At 38.5% G+C, this 19,392-nt stretch overlaps 1 protein-coding gene across 1 annotated transcript; it reads left to right on the top strand.

Moving 5' to 3' along the window:
- The first annotated feature begins 1,885 nt into the window (after positions 1 to 1,885).
- LOC114159799 (ubiquitin-conjugating enzyme E2 H-like) lies at positions 1,886 to 13,333 on the top strand. The gene is made up of 7 exons (XM_028041982.1): positions 1,886 to 2,388; positions 6,758 to 6,834; positions 7,530 to 7,604; positions 7,762 to 7,801; positions 7,902 to 7,954; positions 10,414 to 10,542; positions 11,476 to 13,333. Exons 1-7 carry the CDS (start codon positions 2,336 to 2,338, stop codon positions 11,598 to 11,600), a joined length of 552 nt encoding a protein of 183 aa, XP_027897783.1. The 5' UTR covers positions 1,886 to 2,335; the 3' UTR covers positions 11,601 to 13,333.
- The last annotated feature ends 6,059 nt before the right edge of the window (positions 13,334 to 19,392 follow it).

Here is a 19,392-nt window from a genome sequence, read left to right as displayed (position 1 = left end):
GTAATTTGCTGCATGTCTTCCCCCTTTTCTGTCAGCCTACTTTCATATAAGGGACACTAGAGCCCACAGAAGAACCCCTGGAGGGGAGAATACATAAATGTACAGGTTGGACTGTTTTATTCCAGTAAAAGTACTAAAGTACACATTTTGAAATGTATTTAATTAAATAGGTTTAATCTCTGTCAGCCCCCACTTTCTGAGAGACTGCAACACAATGCCCGTCTCACCAGATATACCCTACTGGACTCAACCCCTCGGATATAAATTGGCTGTAATTGTCCCAGGATGCAGAGCTGCTGTCGACAGAAAAATGGATCTGACTGGTTTCACTGAAGGCCGAGCGTCTTTGTTTCACAGCTGAAGTGGGTAACGATCAGCAAAACGCTAAATCCTGACCAGGAAATAAAGTTTAGTTAGTTCACAAACATCAGAACTACAAGAAGTTCATGATTTGCATTGAAACTAAAACCAAACTGAACATTTAATTAAGATCTGCTGACTTATATTTATGTAAACTAATTACAAATAAAGAAAAATGTATTTCAGAAGGATTGATGGTACTTTTTTAAATAAGCAGTTTATGGATAAACTTATGCCATCCATAAACATAACTTTGTGGATCAAACAATCCAGAATGTATGTAGAGTGAAGAGCTTTAATAAATTAATTATAAATGTAAATAATTATTTCATAATTTACTTTTTGTCATTTGGCATTCTTCACTCTCCATAAGAGTCAGGACTGGAGTTTGGAAAATGTACAATTTCTAAGTATATAATATATATATATATATATATATATATATATATATATATATATACATATATATATACAGTGTATATACAGTATATACAGTATATATATAATAAAGTTCAGGTTAATGACTCATTTTCACGAGTCATTTACCTGAACTTCTACCTTGATAATAAACTGGTTTTAGTAAAATGTTCTTCAAATGACTAGAAATGCATAGTTTTGAGAAGATTTTATTTTAATTTCCGGGGCAGCAGACCACACTAGGACTGTGTCGCTCCACAGCTGCTTGTGTCTCATTAATGTTAGCAGATGTTTGCAGGTATGATGTGGTCTAGAGATTCTGTTTCAAACTGAGTTTATACACCGCTGGAAAAAATTAAGTTTCTCTGATTTTACTCTTTATAAGTAAATGTTTGAGTAAAATGAACATTGTTCTTTTATTCTATGAATTACTGACATGTTTCTTAATTTTGTTTGTGAATGTATGTAAGTAAGCAGTTAGATTTTTTTTAGAAAACCGCACCAACGAATATCTTCTCACGGGTCTTAGCCCTGCTGGGGGCTAAGCACCCCTAAAAGTCAGATCCTAGAATCTCCCCTGGCCTCAACCAACCAGGATTATGAGCTATTATGCTTCCCCCGCCCCAGACTCTGTGATTTGCCATTACACCTTCTTTTCCAGTCAGTTTTTTCTTCCACTGAACTTTCCATTACGTTTGAACAGAGCACTCTGAGAACCAGTCAGCTTCTTTAGCAGCCGCCATGGCGGTTGGTGTTGGTAACAGTTTGTACTTCTATGGAGTCAGCAGTCTTTCCTATGATTGTAGAGACTGTACAAAAATATTTCTGTATTTAAAATAACTCCCATTGGTATTTTTATTGACTTTAAGCCATAATTATTAAAATAATCAGAAATGAGTTCTTGAAAGTCTATTGGACGTTCACTTTTTAAACTGAATTTAAAAAAAACAAACTAAATTAACTTCAATTATCTTCCAATTTATTCAGATCCACCTGAATTATTCAATATCTAATCGTGTTTATGATTCCTGTCGTTCACGTGACACAACTTGTGTGTAATGTGCTTATTCACAGCTCACAATGAGGCAGTTTGAGCACAGATCTAGGTTTTCTAGAACAGCACGCACTTCGTGTTTGAGCCTCGGCTTGAGCCACCTGTCAATAAAAAAAAATAAAGAAAAGCGACTTTTAATCTCAGGTATCGCTTCCGATCTCTTCAGAAAAGTCAGCAGTGTTGTTTCGGTAGTTGATCAGCAGTTCGCCGAAAGGGTGTGTGCGCTCCCTGGGTGTATTTCTGTGCCGGAGCCCCTCCTCTGCTTGGTTCGGCCGCTGGAGGTTGATGTCGCTGGCAGAGTCTTCAGGACAGGACACAACTAGGTAGAGCTGGCCAGGGAGGAGGAAAAAGAAAAATGTTGCAGCTAGGATCCTGTTCGTGGACGCTGCGGGCAGGCTGCTGATACCAGCCCGGTGGCCTTGTAGGTGCTGTCAAGCTGAAAGGTTAAGGTAGTCCAGGAGCCGCAGCAGTATTTATAGATCTCTTCTTTGAGGTACACAAAAAATGTCGTCTCCAAGTCCGGGCAAGAGGCGAATGGACACCGACGTGGTGAAACTGTATCCTTTTCAACCGAATATGGTCAAATGAAGCCGACGCGTCTCTTGGTGACAATTGTCAGCAGCTTTGTGGTGATTATTTACATTTGTTTGCTCGGGGTGGCAGCTATGTGTTCTGTTTTTTAAGTGTTTTACTTTGACGTTCCTGGCGAGGGTCTGTGTCTAACATGAGCTAACTACCACGGAAGGCGAATAAGCTGTTAATTTAGAGCAATAATAGTTGAAACAGTGCCATATGTGTTGTTGGTATGTTAGCTGTGGTCGTTCTGCTTGTTTCCACAGTGAATTAGCAACGGAAACTGTCGCAATACAACGATGGCTGTTAACTCTGTTAGCTTACAGCGCTGAAGTTGGCATCCGATTTGTAGCTTCTAATTCAGTAAAGAGCTACTGTATGTCACTGGTTTTAGGAAACCTGGATTCACTTTAATCAGATATGGCTCAAAATCTAAATTACTTAGAACAGTCTAAGTTGAACTAATTTGTTCTACTTTGATAACAGGTTATTATATATAAACTCGGGGCTTTACACTCTTATTTCTACCTGTATTTGTGTTTTTATAAATGGAAGAAAGGATTTGCAAATCACAAGATGTGTTTTACAGTACATATAGGTATAGTTAAACTTTTCAGACCTAGTTGGACTTGTAGAAATGTTTTTTCTTTCAAGCTGGACCCATTCTATGACTGTCTCATTTCAAACTAAAATATTGAAATGGGAAAAGGTTTAAACAATCCCCTTTTGTTTTCGCTTACAGAATAGAGCTTTCATAAATCCCAAACTGTGTTTTAAAGGACAAATGTGCTATTCACAGGTTTTACTTGTTTAAAAATGTCTGTTTTCAAACACATGTAAGGGAAATGTTAGACTAATGTCATAAAACAGTCCATACACTATGTTTTAAAGAATATTTTGACAGTGTAGAATAATTCAGTCAAGGTTTGACTTGTTTTAAAACTGTGTTTTTGAAGCAGGACCCATCAGAGGTGCTGTTCATGCAAAAAAAAAAACCCTTACCTGTAGTTTTTTAAATTTGTTTTACAAAAAACAAAATATCCATCAGTCAGAAGCTGGCCTCCACTGAATCCATAGATTGTATAAAATTATTCAGACAGGATTCCATCATTTTAAATATTTTGGATTTTGAATCAGATCAAAAGTAGTTCAGTCTCCTTAAAAACTGTGAAATGGCCCTTTACTGTGTTGCTGACTCGGAAGATCGAATCGCACGCTAACTTCAGCATTGTTAGCCTCAGCTTTAAAGCGTCAAGTTAACATTTTAACTAACATTTTTTCGCTCTCACTAACTGACAACACGTTATAAATTACGAGCGAGTGATTTTCTACATTTTAGAGACACTTCTTTGAAAAGACACGGGTGTTAAATCGTCATTTTTTGTAGCGTTTACGTCGCAGCAGTTAGCTGTAGCTGCGCTACCGTAAGAGGAGAACAATCAAACTCGATGAAGAGTCGATTTAGATTAAAATCTTTACGCAGCTGCAGGGCCTGCATTGACTTTTCGAAACAAATGATTTGTGCTTCAGAAATTTGTCTTTTTTCAAACATAAAAAGTGATTGGATTCATATGGTGGATTTTAATTAAAAACAAAGCAGAAATTCTTATTGTAAATAAGTGAGCGTTGGCGTGTTTACCTTAAATAATTAAGTGAAGGAAAACAAATTCTTCAAAGTTTTATTTTAAGTATGTATAAAAATGGGTAAAAAAAAAAAAAGAGCACGACTGTCGTTTTCATAAATATATGAATATTTGTATCTCCCCCTCCCCCCTGGGGCTTTTATAATCATGTTTTGTAAATAAACTGTTGAGTATTTAGATTTATTTATTTTTTTATTCTAACACGTATTCTGGGGGATCAGCTGAAGTTAATTTTTTCCTCCTTTAAAGGTTTGGCGAAAGCGTGTGCTGAATTGTTTTGTTTTTGTCCTGCAGCTTCATGCTGCTCTCTGATTGGCCAGCTTGTTACCATCCGGAACCCGGTAGGGGACGGGCCTTCGGCGCACAGCTGATGGGGAACAACAAGCGGTAGGGGCGCATCATGCGGGAGGGCTGGGAGCATCCGTCCAGGGCAGAGACGGGACGGAGCTGCACACACTCGGCAGAATGAGTGCGCTTAGCAAGATTTTGTTTGAAACTCTAGATGATGACCAGTCCGGTGGATCGATGGAAATCGGTTGATTTGCAAATGAAGCTGAAACATTCATTTTAGGGGGAAGAAAAAGTTTAGGAAATAGAAATGTTGTTATTTTTTTCATGTACAAATGATAACTTAGAAATTGGACGTTTTAAAAGACAATTTTTTTTAGTTGGAATAAAACGTTACTTTTTATTTTAAAATTGTTTCTACACCGATTTCCAGCCATCTTCCACATTTAGTAACAATATATCATAAATGTCAAAGATGTAAGATCACACAGGACTGTTTGGAGTGCAGTTATTGTTGACTAAAATATTAAATATTTAAAGTACCGTGATATTGGTAATTAGCATGTTGGTGTCTTGCTTCACACCTGACTAATATAGAGTATTGGAAGGACACAAAAGGAGGAAAATGTGAATTTATTTCAGCTAATATTGAGATTTTTACTAGTAGTATCACCACTATGTTATTTTCTGCTAGTTTGGATAGCTTCACTTGATTTTTACCATCCATAAGAATATTTTGTAACTGCTTAGACAATTTATAATTTAAGAAAATTGTCTACAAACTACTCAAAACTTAGATGGTATTTTGAAAGGTATCTTACAGATATTTCTTTTTTTTTTTTTTTACCTTAATTAAAGATGCAACAAGTAGTCCACTACAGATCAATTCTGCTAAACTTCCCTTAACAGACTGAAATATATTTTTTCACCACATCCATAAAAGTAATCATTAGATCTCAAACAATTTGAGTTCTTTGATGCACTTTGTTTTGAGGTTTTGATATATTAGAGATTTATATATTTTTTAAACTACTACCATTTTCAAAGAAGCTGCTGCTTGTTTCTGTGAAAAGAAAAATCAGAATCTGTTTCAAATTGCACAGCCAGACAGGCCTCTTCTTCTTTTTTCCTTTTATTATTTTTATTTTAAGTAAGTGGTAATAAAGGATTTTTTATTACATATACAGAGAGGAACACCTATGTTTTTTTTTTTTAACATCTTGCAGGCAAGGCAGGTTTATTTCTGCATCACAAGGCTACTTGAAGTACTTGGTAGGAAAACAAATAATCTGTGCTAATGCAAGCTTCAATAAAAAAAGAATTAATGCATAAAAGTAATATTAGTAAAATGTAGCAATGTAAGTTTTTAGCTGAAGGGGAATCTTTCTCTCAGTATCCGATGGATTTTAGACATCGTCACTCCCACACTTGACAGAAACAAAAACACAAAAGAAGGCAGATGGAAAACTACGACCTTTTACCTGCTTGATTGATTTGTTTCTTTCAAATGGGATAATTGATGAAACAGACACGTGTCGTTATACTTAGTAGATTATTGTATGAGCTAAAGTGCTGATTTAAAGAGCAGTGTGAACTTTCAGCCAAGCAGGTTTTCTCTTGTGTATCTACAACTGAAAGAGCTCTGCCTGAGTTTCTACGGGAAACCCTCAGGGGCGAAGAGCACAAGTTGTACATCTCTATCAAGTTTTATTTATAGGATCCGTTTCCTTACATCACATTTAGTCTTCCTGTCTGTGGGTTGCTGCCATTTTTGGCGTGGCAAATGTATTTAAACCTTTGTCATTATGTTTTTTTATGCTGCTATGAAGTTTGAGTTGTTTGCTCTCCAGCAGCTGAACGACTGTAGCTGCCATGCCTGCGCCGTCCCAATTAGACTGTTGGAATATAAACGACTGATAGTTTCCTGACAGTGATGAAATGAGGTGAAAGGCTTACTTCAGAGTCGAGCAGCCGTTGAGATTAAATACTTCCACCTCACTGTGTTGTTGTTCGACAGCTGACTCACCCTCATGTTTCTTGCCATCACCACATCCTGTGACTATAAACCATCCAGAAGGTTTGATGTTTTCGTCGAATAAAATGACTCATTATTTCGTCTTTGTGTTTTTGCTTTCACTGTGCAGTTGACGATTTTTTGTCTTAAACGTCTACCATGTGATTGTTTTATTGTTGAGGTTTATGTTTGCTGATTGAGTTTATCTGATCGAGGCTTCTGAATTATTGATTTCATTGTTGCAGCTGATGGAACTGACCCAGCGTTTGACTTCTGCCCAGCCAAGGCCATGGAGGGGCTAGAAGGAAGACGGTTATGAAACCGCTTTGTTGGGGTTTTAACTTTCCTCCTGAGGTTCTTGATCACTGTAAGATGTTGGAGGCGTGTTTTCCTTTAACCAGGAATCAGCATTGAGAGTAAACACGAGGTCACTATCCTGAGTGGACTGAATGAGTTTGTGGTCAAGTTCCACGGACCACCTGGAAGTAAGAGTCTATATTGTTTGTCTTCAGCAGCATACCACAGTATTTTACCAGATGTGCATAAAGCCTAGTAAGCTTTCACATTTTTAGACTTTATGTAAGCATTTGTGCCTCGCAAAAAAAAATAAAATTCACACCACTTTTTCACATTTTGTTACATTAAAACTTTAAATTTCTATGTATTTTTCTGTGTTAGGCCAATTCAACAAATCTCTGAACTTCAACTAGGCCGTTCTAACACATTAAACGGAATATAAACGACTGAAAGTTTTTTTATTCTTTTGCTTCTAGCTGTTCTATTGCAGATCTAGCTGCGTGTTTTGGAAGACGAACCTCCGTCCTAATCATAAATCTTTAACAGTGTCCAACTCCATCTAGTCTGACCAAATTTCCCTCCCCTATGGTTGACGAATAGTTGACCTTTTTTTATTTTTTTACCTCTGCAGCTCCTCTGGAGTTAGCACGTTCATCTAGGCTGCTTCACTAATTAATCCTCTCCTTTCTCTCAGTCCGGCGTTGTTTTCTTTGCGTTTCATAATTATGCACATGTATGTGTTGGTCGGCATGAAATACCATAATCCCACACTTAAACGTTTCTGGTTTGAATAAAACAAAAGGTGAAAAAGTTTAACGGGTGTGAATTGTTTTGCAATGCATAATTATTGAAAATGAACACTTGTTTGATTTTAATGTTTTAGCACCGTATGAAGGAGGCGTGTGGAAGGTTCGGGTGGACCTGCCAGATAAATATCCATTCAAATCACCGTCAATAGGTACGGATATGTTTTACTTCTGTAAAATGGTGTTTTAGTGACAAGTAGGCCAGATAGTTCTTATTTTGTCATGATCAAATCATAATATGATGGAAACACAAAATGAGAGAATAAATGAGCGATTGTTTGAATCTTAATAAAATCTTCTTTTTTTCAGGTTTTATGAACAAAATCTTTCATCCCAATATCGATGAAGCGTAAGTTGAGCTAGCTTCTACTTGTTGCGACAGATGCTTGAGCATAAAATCAATCTTTTCAGTTTTCATCACTTACGCTGCTGCTGTGTGTGTTTCTCAGGTCAGGAACCGTGTGTTTAGATGTAATCAACCAGACATGGACGGCCCTCTACGGTAGGTCACAGGGGCGTCAGCTGAAGATCCAAACTTAGCTAAACTAACGGTCACGGCCTGAAAACGACCCACGCAGATAGAGTGATGCGCTCAAACTGGACCTCTGCTGTAGAGCTTTACACTGTGTCTCTGTTTAATCAGCTTACACTGCAGTGATAACTACTGCTTGTATTCAGGTCAAGCATTCAGAGCTGATAGATTAGAAAGTCTTGAACAAGTGAGGAAGACATGTTTGGGTTTAGGTCATTTTGTCCCTTGGCTGTCTGGTGTCTTTGTAGTTTTAGTCAAAAAAGTCTGGCACAAAACGTCCAGCGTTGACCGTGAGTCAGTTCATAACCCGCTAGGGGGACGGTCCATCGGTTTCCCTGACATTACTCAGTGAGGGCCAATGAGATCACCTGTCCCCTCAAAAGATCACATCATGTAGTAATTGTATGTGTTCACTGTCGATGTCATTAATTTTGTTAACTTTCAAATGCTAGCTTGCCACAAACTTCAGATTGTGTCATCGATGCTGACGCACGCTGAGTCAGGTACGCTCACAAGTGTGTGGACACACACTCCTGCCAGCAGACAGTAAAAATCTGCAGAGCAAGCAAAGATATCGGCGTTTAATTAAACGTGTCACAGTTCGTTTTGATGGTAGCACTTAATTAGAGTCGTCTTTTAATATCATGATCGGAGATCAGTTACTTATAGGATAAAATGTAAAGAGGGCAAAGTTATTGATTTTTTTTCTTGCTGTTTCCACAAGAGTGTTGCATAGTAAAATATCTGTTTATTTAAGTTAGTTTAACTTGGAAACTACAAATATGCTACAGCATCACAAGCTAAACAAGTAAATTTCTTTGCAATAGAGATAAAGTACAGAATATAATAAACTTTTAGCTTGATTTAGACAGTTCACTGGGCTCCTCTGTTAAACAGTTTAACCTGGAAGAGCAGATTGTGTGTAGGAGTTTCTGCATGACGGGGTGATGACTGTTGTGGCTACATAGACTTTTCTCTGGGTTTCCCATTCGGTTGGGCTCTTCTGTGTTCCTTAAATAAAATCGAGACAAACTCGATGAGTTCAATGTTGTGTTCAGAAACAGCCACAGAAATCGGCCGATGCCTGCCGATCAGTTTCATTGTTCTCGTTGTTTCCTGTAATAAGATCAGAGCAGCAGAACTTTGAGTTGGAAAAGTATTTTGATTCTTTAGGTTTTTACTTATGAATATCAAAATCTGCAGACTTTTCTGTTGATTGTTTACGTCTTCCATTTGTGCGTGGAGCTTGTTTTGTTTTCGTCATACATCTAAGTTCATGTTCAAGAAACAGATCTCCATTTCTCCTTCATTCACACATTGAGATGGTTACAGATGAACAGAAGGTCGACACTCTAGTTCTCTGTTTTTCTTTATATCAAGAACTTACATAAATACTTAATTTCCAAACTAATTAACTGTTGTGTAAAAAATTACTTTAAATAAAATAACACAGCAAGCAAAGGCAAGAAGAGCCACAGGTTGAGATCTGTCGACTCGTTCAGCTGGGTTAAGGACTTTTTGTGGAGAGGTTTTACTGGTTCCATTGACTTTAGGTACTTTAAACAAGAAAACAATGTGAGTTTTGAAAGTTTGATTGACTTTTGTTCGCTAAAATTAATCTTTGGATGTTTAAATACGTCTGCACCGGAGCTGCTCTGTGATGTTATCCAAGGACAGGACAGAAGCAGAGTCAGAAGAAGCTGTTTTAATAATCACACTGGCTGCTGTGTGTGTGCGCACTGTTGTGCGTTTCTACATTGTGTCAAGTGAAAGTTACATAGATCTTATGTTGGTGAAATTATCTTACAGTTATTATAGCGCACATGTTTATTTGTAATGGCCGAACCAGGGATCTGTTCAAAACTTCAAAACGTTTCAATACGTCTGAGCGCTTTGGCCCTGATAAATAAAGTATATTATAGGGATTAAAAGTTTGAGTTTTATATGCACAAACACAGGACATTGACTGACGACATAAAAACAATGTTTTATGTCTTAACTTCGTCGTTGAAAGGTAATATTTTGTAGTTAGCTTGGAGAGTCGGGTACGACCTGAGAACCACTAATGACACCAACGACATGAGATTCGTCCTTCTGGTTGGTTCCCTGAGGAAGCCTCTGTTTGCTATAAAGAAGGTGCAGCAAATCCTGCGTCACCTGTTAGCTTCCTGTCTGCTCCTTCCCCCCAGTTTCTCAGGTTTGTTGCATAACAGACAGCAGCGCTAAAAGTAAACTTCAACATTTCCCTTAAATACCAGTAAACGGAAGAGGATTTCTCCCAAGTCAGTGGGGAACCATCCAGAAATGAGCTCAGAAAAGGAACCGATTGTGTTTTTAATAAAAAAATCAGAATAACCTAGTTACAACTGAGAGACTCCTGGTGCCTGACGTTGATTCTGCTCTCACACGTTTCTCCGTTCTTTTCTCAGACCTCACCAACATCTTTGAGTCCTTTCTCCCTCAGCTGCTCGCCTACCCCAACCCCATCGACCCTCTGAACGGGGACGCCGCCGCCATGTACCTGCACCGGCCAGAGGACTATAAACACAAGATCAAAGGTACGACACCTTTGATCAAACTAAAATTGAATATGTCTGAAATTTTAGTTTCATTGGGTTTCATACAGCAAAAGTTACTGATCTGATTTTAACTTAATGGTGTGGACTGGATCACTGGGATGCAGACGCTCACTTTGTCTGTGCAGTTGTTGTTGGAGTAGATGTAACTTGTATTGTTGTGCCTGTTAAATCCTTTTACAGACATATTCATATTTCTAGAATATTTCCACATTTTCTAATGCTCCAACAATAAAGTTTATTGTGTTTTATTGGCTGGTTTTGGCGTCTGCAGCAAGTGGCTTTCTGATCCTTCCACAATGGCTTTTAATTATTGGGCTAGAAATGTGCAGAACCACATTTAAATATTCTAACATAGATATAACAAATGCAGATTTAGCAGTTCTATTTTTTTTTTGTATGGAATAAAGTATCAGTAATATTTTTTGTCAACATTATGTTTAAGCAGTTATTTGTGTGTAAACATCAACATCCCATTGAAGAAAATGTATTAATCCTTTTTGTTGTTGTTTTTGTTTTATGGTTCTTAAAACCTAAAAACAGAAATAAAATGGCAGTTCTTTCAAAATGTTAACAAATGTCCTATTCTGGAAATTATGCGTTTTTACGTCGCCTTTCCACAAAGGTGATGTAACATTTGTTGATAAAACTCTAAATGAGTTTTATTTAAAGTTTTATTTGTAAAATTTTGACACCAAAATGGACCAAAACAAAGTAGCAGAAGGTTTTGGACGAAAGTTTTTGCAAGGCAGAGTTTCTGTGACTGAGCAGCAGCAGGCCACAGTGGGCTCATGTTTTCGGTCACAGCAGCGTAATGTTCTCTCGCCTGAAGCGCACGAGGCTTTTCTGTGTCTGATAGACGTGAAGCTGCTGTGGACGTCAGCTTGGACTCATTTCTCTGCTCGTCTCTTCCAGAATACATCCAGAAGTACGCCACAGAGGAGGCTCTAAAGGAGCAGGAGGAGGGCGGAGGCGACTCCTCCTCCGAGAGCTCAATGTCGGACTTTTCCGAGGACGAGGCTCAGGATATGGAGTTGTAGTGAAGGCAGAACCGTCCTTCACCTCACAACGGACTATCATTTCCTAAAGAGCAGAAACTCGGTACTATATTCGTATTTAAACAAACAGGACAATTTTTTACAGTAACACAAGGATTTTTATTGCTACACAAGGTTTTGCAGTATGGGAGAAAAAAAAAAAAAAAAACCCAACTATGTCATGTTTAGGAAATCATCACCATCAGCTCTGCGCTCTTCCTCATCATCCGGAGAGATCAGAATGAAGTGTTGCTTTATTTCAGCTGATCTCAACACGGGATTTTCACGCTGCACTATAAAACTGACACAGGACGGCACTCGTCAACACCTTTTTACCACCTTTTTACTTTTGCCATCATTTCCTCGTTAAGGCAGAGCTGGATGACCAAAACAGAAAGAGAGATTTAAAAATAAGAACTCGTTTTTTTCCCACTGCCACCTACGAGGAGCTGCAATCATCACAATCACCGCTACGAAAGGGTTGAAAAGCAGCAGCAGGCCACAGTGGGCTCATGTTTTCGGTGTACAGGCTGCAGTTTCAGTTCCAGGACTGCAGAAAGATGCAGACACATCACACACTTTCTAAGCGCATCAGCGTGTGCATGAATCTCATCCTTTGACGCGTTGTGTTGCTCCGATGATGCTCAGCAGGAATCAGGGAGAGAGCTCTGTAATCAATATCCTCTGTTTTCTAGCACCCGCCTTCTTCTCGTTTTCCTCCTCTTCCTCCTTCTCCTCTCCGTTTTAGGAAAGTATTTGCCATTCTGAGTATCTTTGTGTGTTGTGGCATGACACAGAAGTACAGTCAAGGGTCAGTGGGGATTATTGTTGAACTTAACTCTGCCTATTGCTTGTGTTGAACTGTCATAGGTGTCTGACATGCGTAGGGATAGTTAGTTTCTTTGCAGGTGGTGAATCCTATCATGATGTATGGTTTAATACTTGTATAATGACAACCAAATGCTTTTCCTGTTAAAGATGTGGAGCGTTAAATCATCTTCATCTGCTGAATTAACCCCTCCAAAGAGATGTTGCCCCACCTGTCCCTCATGGAAGTGTGTGCCATTGCAGCGCTCTTTGTTTCAGATTGGTCACATTTACTGTTTCATGCTGTCGGCTGCATGTTTTTCCAAAAATATCGGGACCAAAAATATACTTATTTAACGTTCCCCTAAAAGGTCAAACTCTAAAATAAAAACTTTTAAGACGTCTTGGTTTAGTGCAGCTGAGCTTTATGCATCTGTGGGCGACAGAGCGGCGAAGGTGTTGCTGTTAAATGCGCTGGGGATGAGACAGGAAAGCAGGAGTGTCTTAACATCAGAGCCAGTAAAAAAGAGCCGTTCCTTGTTGTTTGAAGGTGATTTAATCAGATCTCATTAAACTCCTCTGGTTAGCCTTTGTACCAAATAGACTGCATGTCGGTGTTAGTCTTAGGACATGATGTCTTCAAATGCAAAAGTAACAAAACAAAAAAAGGAGCACCACTGTCCAGCCTCTTTGGATGTCATCAGGATTCCTCGCTGTGTTTCTTTTCTTTTCTTTTTTTTTTATCAATGCAACACATGTTTGACGCCTTTAGTTTGTCTGAATGTTTTTATTTTGAACTTTTAAGCCATGTGTCCAGGATACAGATCCAAAATATCCCCAGATTTTTAAATGGCAAAAAAAATTTTAAAAAATCAATAAACGTGCTTCCCTTGTAACTTGAAGAAGGAAATAAACAACAAAAACATACATGATTATATCTTTTTTTTAATGTGGAAAGAAGTTAATTTGTCACTTATTTTAAAGCTCATTTCTTCACGTTGGTTAGAAAAATGATGTCAGTCCCTGTTTTGTCCACTAGATGGCAGTAACCCGATGTTTTTCTTAGCAGGGTTTTTTTTTTTACTCAGATTTTTTTTTAATATTTCAGTTCTCTAACAGTGGAGAGTAGTAAGAGAAACATTAAATTATTAAGTTAATGAGATGTTGACTTCATAAACTCATAAAACCCGATCACACATCAACAGTAGTCGTGATTATACCAAATTACACCAGCAAAAATCATTTCCTGTCCTACTAGACAAACATTGAGTGTCGCTTGCGAAGCACCACTGGGATTCTGATGTACTTTTCAGCACCTTCATGAGGTGAGTTTGGTTTAAAACTAATAAAACACTTTGGAAAAAGCATCTATCTGCACCCGTTCAGCATGGTGTAGGGTCTCACCACTCAGTCTTTCAGGACAGGATGTATATCCTTCAAAAATGACATGACACTATTTTGAAAAAACAACATAAAACTGGTTCACAAGACACAAAATCGACCTTCTTCCATGGCCATCTTGGTGTCCAGGCCTAATTTGCATTGAAAAGCAGAGGACAAAAGAAAAGAAAACTACATTTTCTAGAGAAATTGTAAAAAATGTCTCATTCTGTATATATGCTTCAACCTCATAGGAGAAGACACGGTTCTGTCCAAAGGAGTTCTACAAGCACCAAACGGTCCTTAATATCATACCCATGTTTTCAAAAATGATTTCTTAATTTAGATGCTCTCAGATTAAAGCAGGAAAATAACTGTTAACATTTTGCAAGGCGGCTCAATGTATGAAGTGTGAACTTTGAGGATGTGGCCGCTAGATGGCAGTGTAAGGAGCAACACACTTACATAAAATAACCTTTACCACAATACAGTTTATTTAAACCTTCATAGAGTAAAATGGCCTGGCGTAAACTTAAATAAGGACGTAAATATGCAATATTTATCTTTTGAATATACATTTTTACCAGGACTACAGAAAACGTAAGTGAATGATATTGATTTCCTGCTTTATCAAAACCAAAACGTTGTAATGAACAAAAACCTTTAGCACCAAACACACACATATCAACTTGGATTTCCTCAAACCATCATTTAATGCAATAAGAACCCCAAAATACAAGCACCAAAAAAACTCTTTTTTGGCAAAAAAACAAAACAAAAAACACCAATTTTTTTGATAAACTTCTATTAATTTATGCAGTTGGGGTTATTTGTATGTTTGCTCTAAAAAGATCTAGTTGTGAGAGCAAAATCAGCAAAAACAGAATATTTTTCTTTTGCTCCAGATTTTCTCCGGCAGCTTTTGTTTTTGTTCAGTTTTGCAATGAAGATCTCACAAAGAAACAATTTAAGAATAGATTAAAACATTATTTTTCTTTTCATTAAACTCATTCTTGGCTTTGCACATCCGCGGGTGATTATAGACTACTACAATACTGAATGATGCCGTGATGAAGTCCAGACCATGAGTATAATGATCTAATGAAATATTAATTGGTTGTGTGGCCACGCTGCCCCTTCCTGCGCATATTCTGGTTTCCAGTTGCAACATCAGTGTTTAATTTGGCTAGACAGCCACTCTCAGTAATTAGAGCTCATCCCGGAGTATTTTATTATTTCAGCCTCTCTCTATACAGATTAAAAATGTACTTTAAAAGCAAATATGAAAGGACTGGATTGCTCTTTCAATTTGCGAACTTATTCAAAGGTCTGGATTTAAAATCGTAAAAGGTTACAATACTTGCGTTACGCAATGCAAGTGACGGGAAAAACCCCCCAAAATGTACCCACTTTTGTGAAGAACGGTGGAAATATTTTATTTGGAAAAAAAAAGATCGTATAAACGTCAAGTTTTTCCCGGAGTAACCCGAGAAGCTGGAGGAGCAGCGGAGGGCGCGGAGAGCGACGAGCCTCTGCTGGCCGGCTGCGCCTCCTCCATAATGTATGGAGAGGACAAAGGCAGCACGGCTGGATTTCAAACTTAACTTTGAAAGAGCCGTAACCCAAGCCCGGACTATCCGACAACAGCGGATCCGCATCAGCTGAAAGGATGATGCGTCTTTTTCCACCTGCAATCTGTCTAATAATCACCGACAGCAGGTAAATGAGCTGTGCACGGAGCTTCGGATGCTCGTATAAAACGCGGCGCACCGGAGGCCTGCGCTTGGAGAAACTTTTGCGCACGCATCGACGCGAGAGGGGAGGTCCTGCACAGCCTGGATGCCGGTAAGTCAAATTCTTTGCCTGCAGCCTGAAGAGCTTCATTGGAAAATACAAGAAAAGTGTCTGTTGTATTGTATATTTGCTCGATTTCTCCTAATTAGGTAACTTTTCGCATCTATTTAAGACAGATATACAAATTAAAGGGTGCAATATATTTTTTAAGCCTTCTCTTTTAATTTCTGTTTAGGCTCGCAGCTTAGGAAAGTTTTGTTAATTTCCATGATCAAAAACGAGAAATTAAAAGTACATAAAGAAAGAAACAGAGCAATATTTTGCTCTATTTTTTTTTTTTTTTTTTACTGATTTAGTCTTGGATGCTGAACCCGGGCATCGCTGCATGACAAACTGTCCAACCAAGATAAAAGTATACAAAGTCTCCAGCTTGAATCTGACTTCATCAAGTGAATATTTATATTTAAGCTCATCTAGTGAAGTGGAGGAAATCAGGATAAATGCTGTCTGAGTTCAGCAGCCCGGAGAAATAGCAAACCGGCACTCTGTGTGGGGATTTAAAAGCAATTCTGTTTTGTCTGTAGAAACTTCAGCACGGATGGTGGTGAGGTATTTCAAAAAACACTAAAAGTCCTTAAAGAGTTTGTTGCTATAAATATGAAAAATACTGTTGTTTTTCTGCCATAAAAAGTTCCTTCAAGCTACATGTGTTAAAATACTCAAACACCATCTGCTGGCAAATATTTTCTCCTTCATTTGGCTCAAAATTCAAGCTAGTCCAGCCAGGTATTTATCGAAAGAAAACATTTCCTACCCGATAAACTTGATGCTCACAAACAACAGCTATGGCCTTATCAACTCTCTGCCTGATCTATTTGTGGCACAAACTGTGTAGATTCTTTTTCCCTCACATTTAGTTTGTGGCTCAGAGAATCCAGTTGTTCCAGCAGAGACTGAACATGAATCTGTCCTCGACACTTTTTTATTTCCACAGAGCTCAGTTGCAAAGAAATCCGCTCCCTCCATCCTTTTTTCTGTCTCAACAACGAGCACCGGACATCTCTGCTACTTATTGCCTTTGAAAATGTATTTTTGGCAAGAAAAAATGTTGGTCTTTCATGATTGCGATAGATGTCCGGATGGCATTGCAGTGCCTTTTTGTTCTGGGGGGCATGGCTCCAAATGCTATTCTAGTTTAGTAAGATTGTTTTTCAAACAATGATTAGGATCAGTTTAGGATTCATGCTTGTGACATATTGTCACTATAAAATACCTGTGAAGTCCCAAATGTGGAGCTGAAGGTGAGGAATGGTCAAACCTACTAATTAGCTACTAGTTTGTGCAGATTTCAGACAAGAAAGAATATCTTTTAAGAAGGAGCTAACTCTATTTCTTAAAAACATGCCTTATTTTAAATGTCTCTCCTGGCCCTCAAATGTTCATCACACGCTTAGTTAAAAAACAACCTAAATAAACTGGGAGAGTTTCAGTAGCTTAGAATCATAGACATAACATTTTAGCGCGCTAAAATTGCAAGCTCCAACTTATCAAATCAAGTTGTTCAGAAAAATTATGAGAAGAATCTAGATTGTTTTATTGGTGCTAAACGTTGACTGTAGCCAGTTGCCTAAATAAAACGACTGTGTTGCTGCTGCTGTTGCTCTCCCCATGCGGTTGCCACATCAAACACTTTCTGGACGTGCCCCTGTACCTCTCCGGCATCCCTCATCGGCTCCTCAGGAATGCGCGCCCTGTGCGTAAAGAGGCGCAGCGGAAATGTACTGTCCCACCCAGGCCCGCTCACGGAGGCGGCAGAAGGAGAGGGAAGAGGGCGGGAGGAGGGCGGCGTGGATTACTATCCTGCCTGTGGGTTAAGATGCTTACCAACTAATTACCTGTCCATGAAAATCCCTCGCTATGCAGCCGGGCAGGCAGGGAAGGACAGTTGGAGATCTGGAGGGAGGATTCGCTGTGGACTGAGGAAATGCAGAAATATATCTGTTTTCTGATCTCTTGTATATTTTAAAGACTGGTCGGCTGTGCTGTATTGCTGCTGGAAACTTTTGTTTTGGACAACGGGAAGAAGCTCCTTTGGTGTAAAGTGTTGACTGGGGGATGTTGGATTATCTTTGTAAGGTAGGAGGCTCTAATCTACAGGAAGTAAATAAGTTCTGCATAACTTATTTTAAAAAGAAAAAATGACAAGGAAACAAAGAATTAGTCATTTTTAGTATCAAACCTCCAACACAGATGTATTAAAATGTGTCTTTGCAATCTGCTTGTTTTCAGTAGATGCTAACGACATGGTCAGCAATGAATTTATCTGCTGCTGCTGCCAGATCTGATTATAATTTACCATCTTTTTCATGACTTCCACTCTCCATCAGCTTTACTGGAGATGTAGGCTAATAGTCATCACTTACATGTCCATTATCAGTAATAAGAGCAGACCAGATATGAGGAGCGACTAAAAACACTCAGCTACAACGAAGCACCTTCAGGAGGTTTTGATGGATGCTCAACTTCTTTCTCTCTCTCTCTTTCTCTCTCTCTCTCACACACACACATACACGCATGCTTTTTGCTGTATTGATCTTTCCCGGAAAAGGGGAAGATGAGCCCTGCTTTGGGACCCATTTGGGGCATCTCAAAAATCACTTAGCACATCATTCCCTACAGCCAGAATCAATCCGAGTTGGAGATCTTCTCTCGCAGAGGCTGGGGAAAAAAAATGCCAAATACTGCAATCTGTAGGTAACATTTAGAGCTGTATTTTGGTTGAAGTAAGATAAGCGGAGCTGCAGGCCTTTTCAGGCTGCAGCAGATGGCACAGGTGGATTTATTCTCCGTCCTGTAAAGTAGAGATGAGGAAAGGACAGCAATGTTTCCACTCTGCATAATCTTGCAAAGACCTCCGGCACAAGCTTTGCTGAACTCAAGAGAGGTCATCAGGGGTTAGCAGGCGTCTCTGCTAGGCAGGGTCGGCTCCTGGCATCAAGGTGCCCAAAGGGTTTAAGGAGCTATGGAGCCCATCATAAAACACCAGTGGTTCAAAGTCTTTGTAGTAAAGCATCAGACAAAGTGCCAGAGTAATTGGAGTTAGCTTACAGGTGCTCCCTTTCTCCCACCTGTTTTTTTTTATTTCTATTTTTTTGTGGGCAAAAACCGACTTGCTCTTTTTTTGTCTTCATCATACCAGGACCATCTTCCACCTGGACAATAGGAGGCGCCGTTCCACCTGCTCTGTACCGTGTCCCTCGGTTTGTTTTTTTAAACTCCAAAATAAAGAGAAACAAAGAATAAATGCATTTGAAAACGTTTTTGTAACATATTTTGAACTGAATGTCAAATACTTCTTTATGGATTTAAAAACATCAAAGATGAGAAAACCGACTCAAATTTATTTATACTGATGATTTGACATTTGTATTTTTACATAAACGTGAAAATAAAATCAAGTTAAATTTAATTTACTGATAATTAGATTTTTCTACCACAAAAAACAAAATAAAAAAACCCATTAAATTTAAATATGTATCTATCAAAATGTTTTGTATTTTAACATATATATTTTATTGGTTTCTGATGATAAAGTCCAGTTTCCCAAAAGTGGCACATTTTGTATCGTCGAAGCTTTAATTATTTCGTACCGGATTGTTTCTGGGAATGAAATGGAGCATGTGTCAGCTTGTAGCAGCTGGGGAGGCGTTTTGTACCAAAGTGACAATAAAATATTTATATTCATTGTCTATAATCTACTCACAGTCTGTGGAAAAATTTGATTTTATGACTTCATTTAATAAAACCTGCAGCA

Source organism: Xiphophorus couchianus, chromosome 2, assembly GCF_001444195.1.
Source record: "Xiphophorus couchianus chromosome 2, X_couchianus-1.0, whole genome shotgun sequence".
Taxonomy (NCBI): domain Eukaryota; kingdom Metazoa; phylum Chordata; class Actinopteri; order Cyprinodontiformes; family Poeciliidae; genus Xiphophorus; species Xiphophorus couchianus.
The sequence above is the reverse complement of the archived record's forward strand: the minus strand, read 5'-3'. Positions and strand labels throughout refer to the sequence as shown.

Coding starts and splice junctions, on each gene's coding strand:
- LOC114159799 (XM_028041982.1), top strand. CDS start 2,336: ATGTCGTCTCCAAGTCCGGGCAAGAGGCGAATGGACACCGACGTGGTG. Junction 7,802..7,901: donor CATCCCAATATCGATGAAGC/GTAAGTTGAGCT, acceptor TGTGTTTCTCAG/GTCAGGAACCGTGTGTTTAG. Junction 10,543..11,475: donor CTATAAACACAAGATCAAAG/GTACGACACCTT, acceptor CGTCTCTTCCAG/AATACATCCAGAAGTACGCC.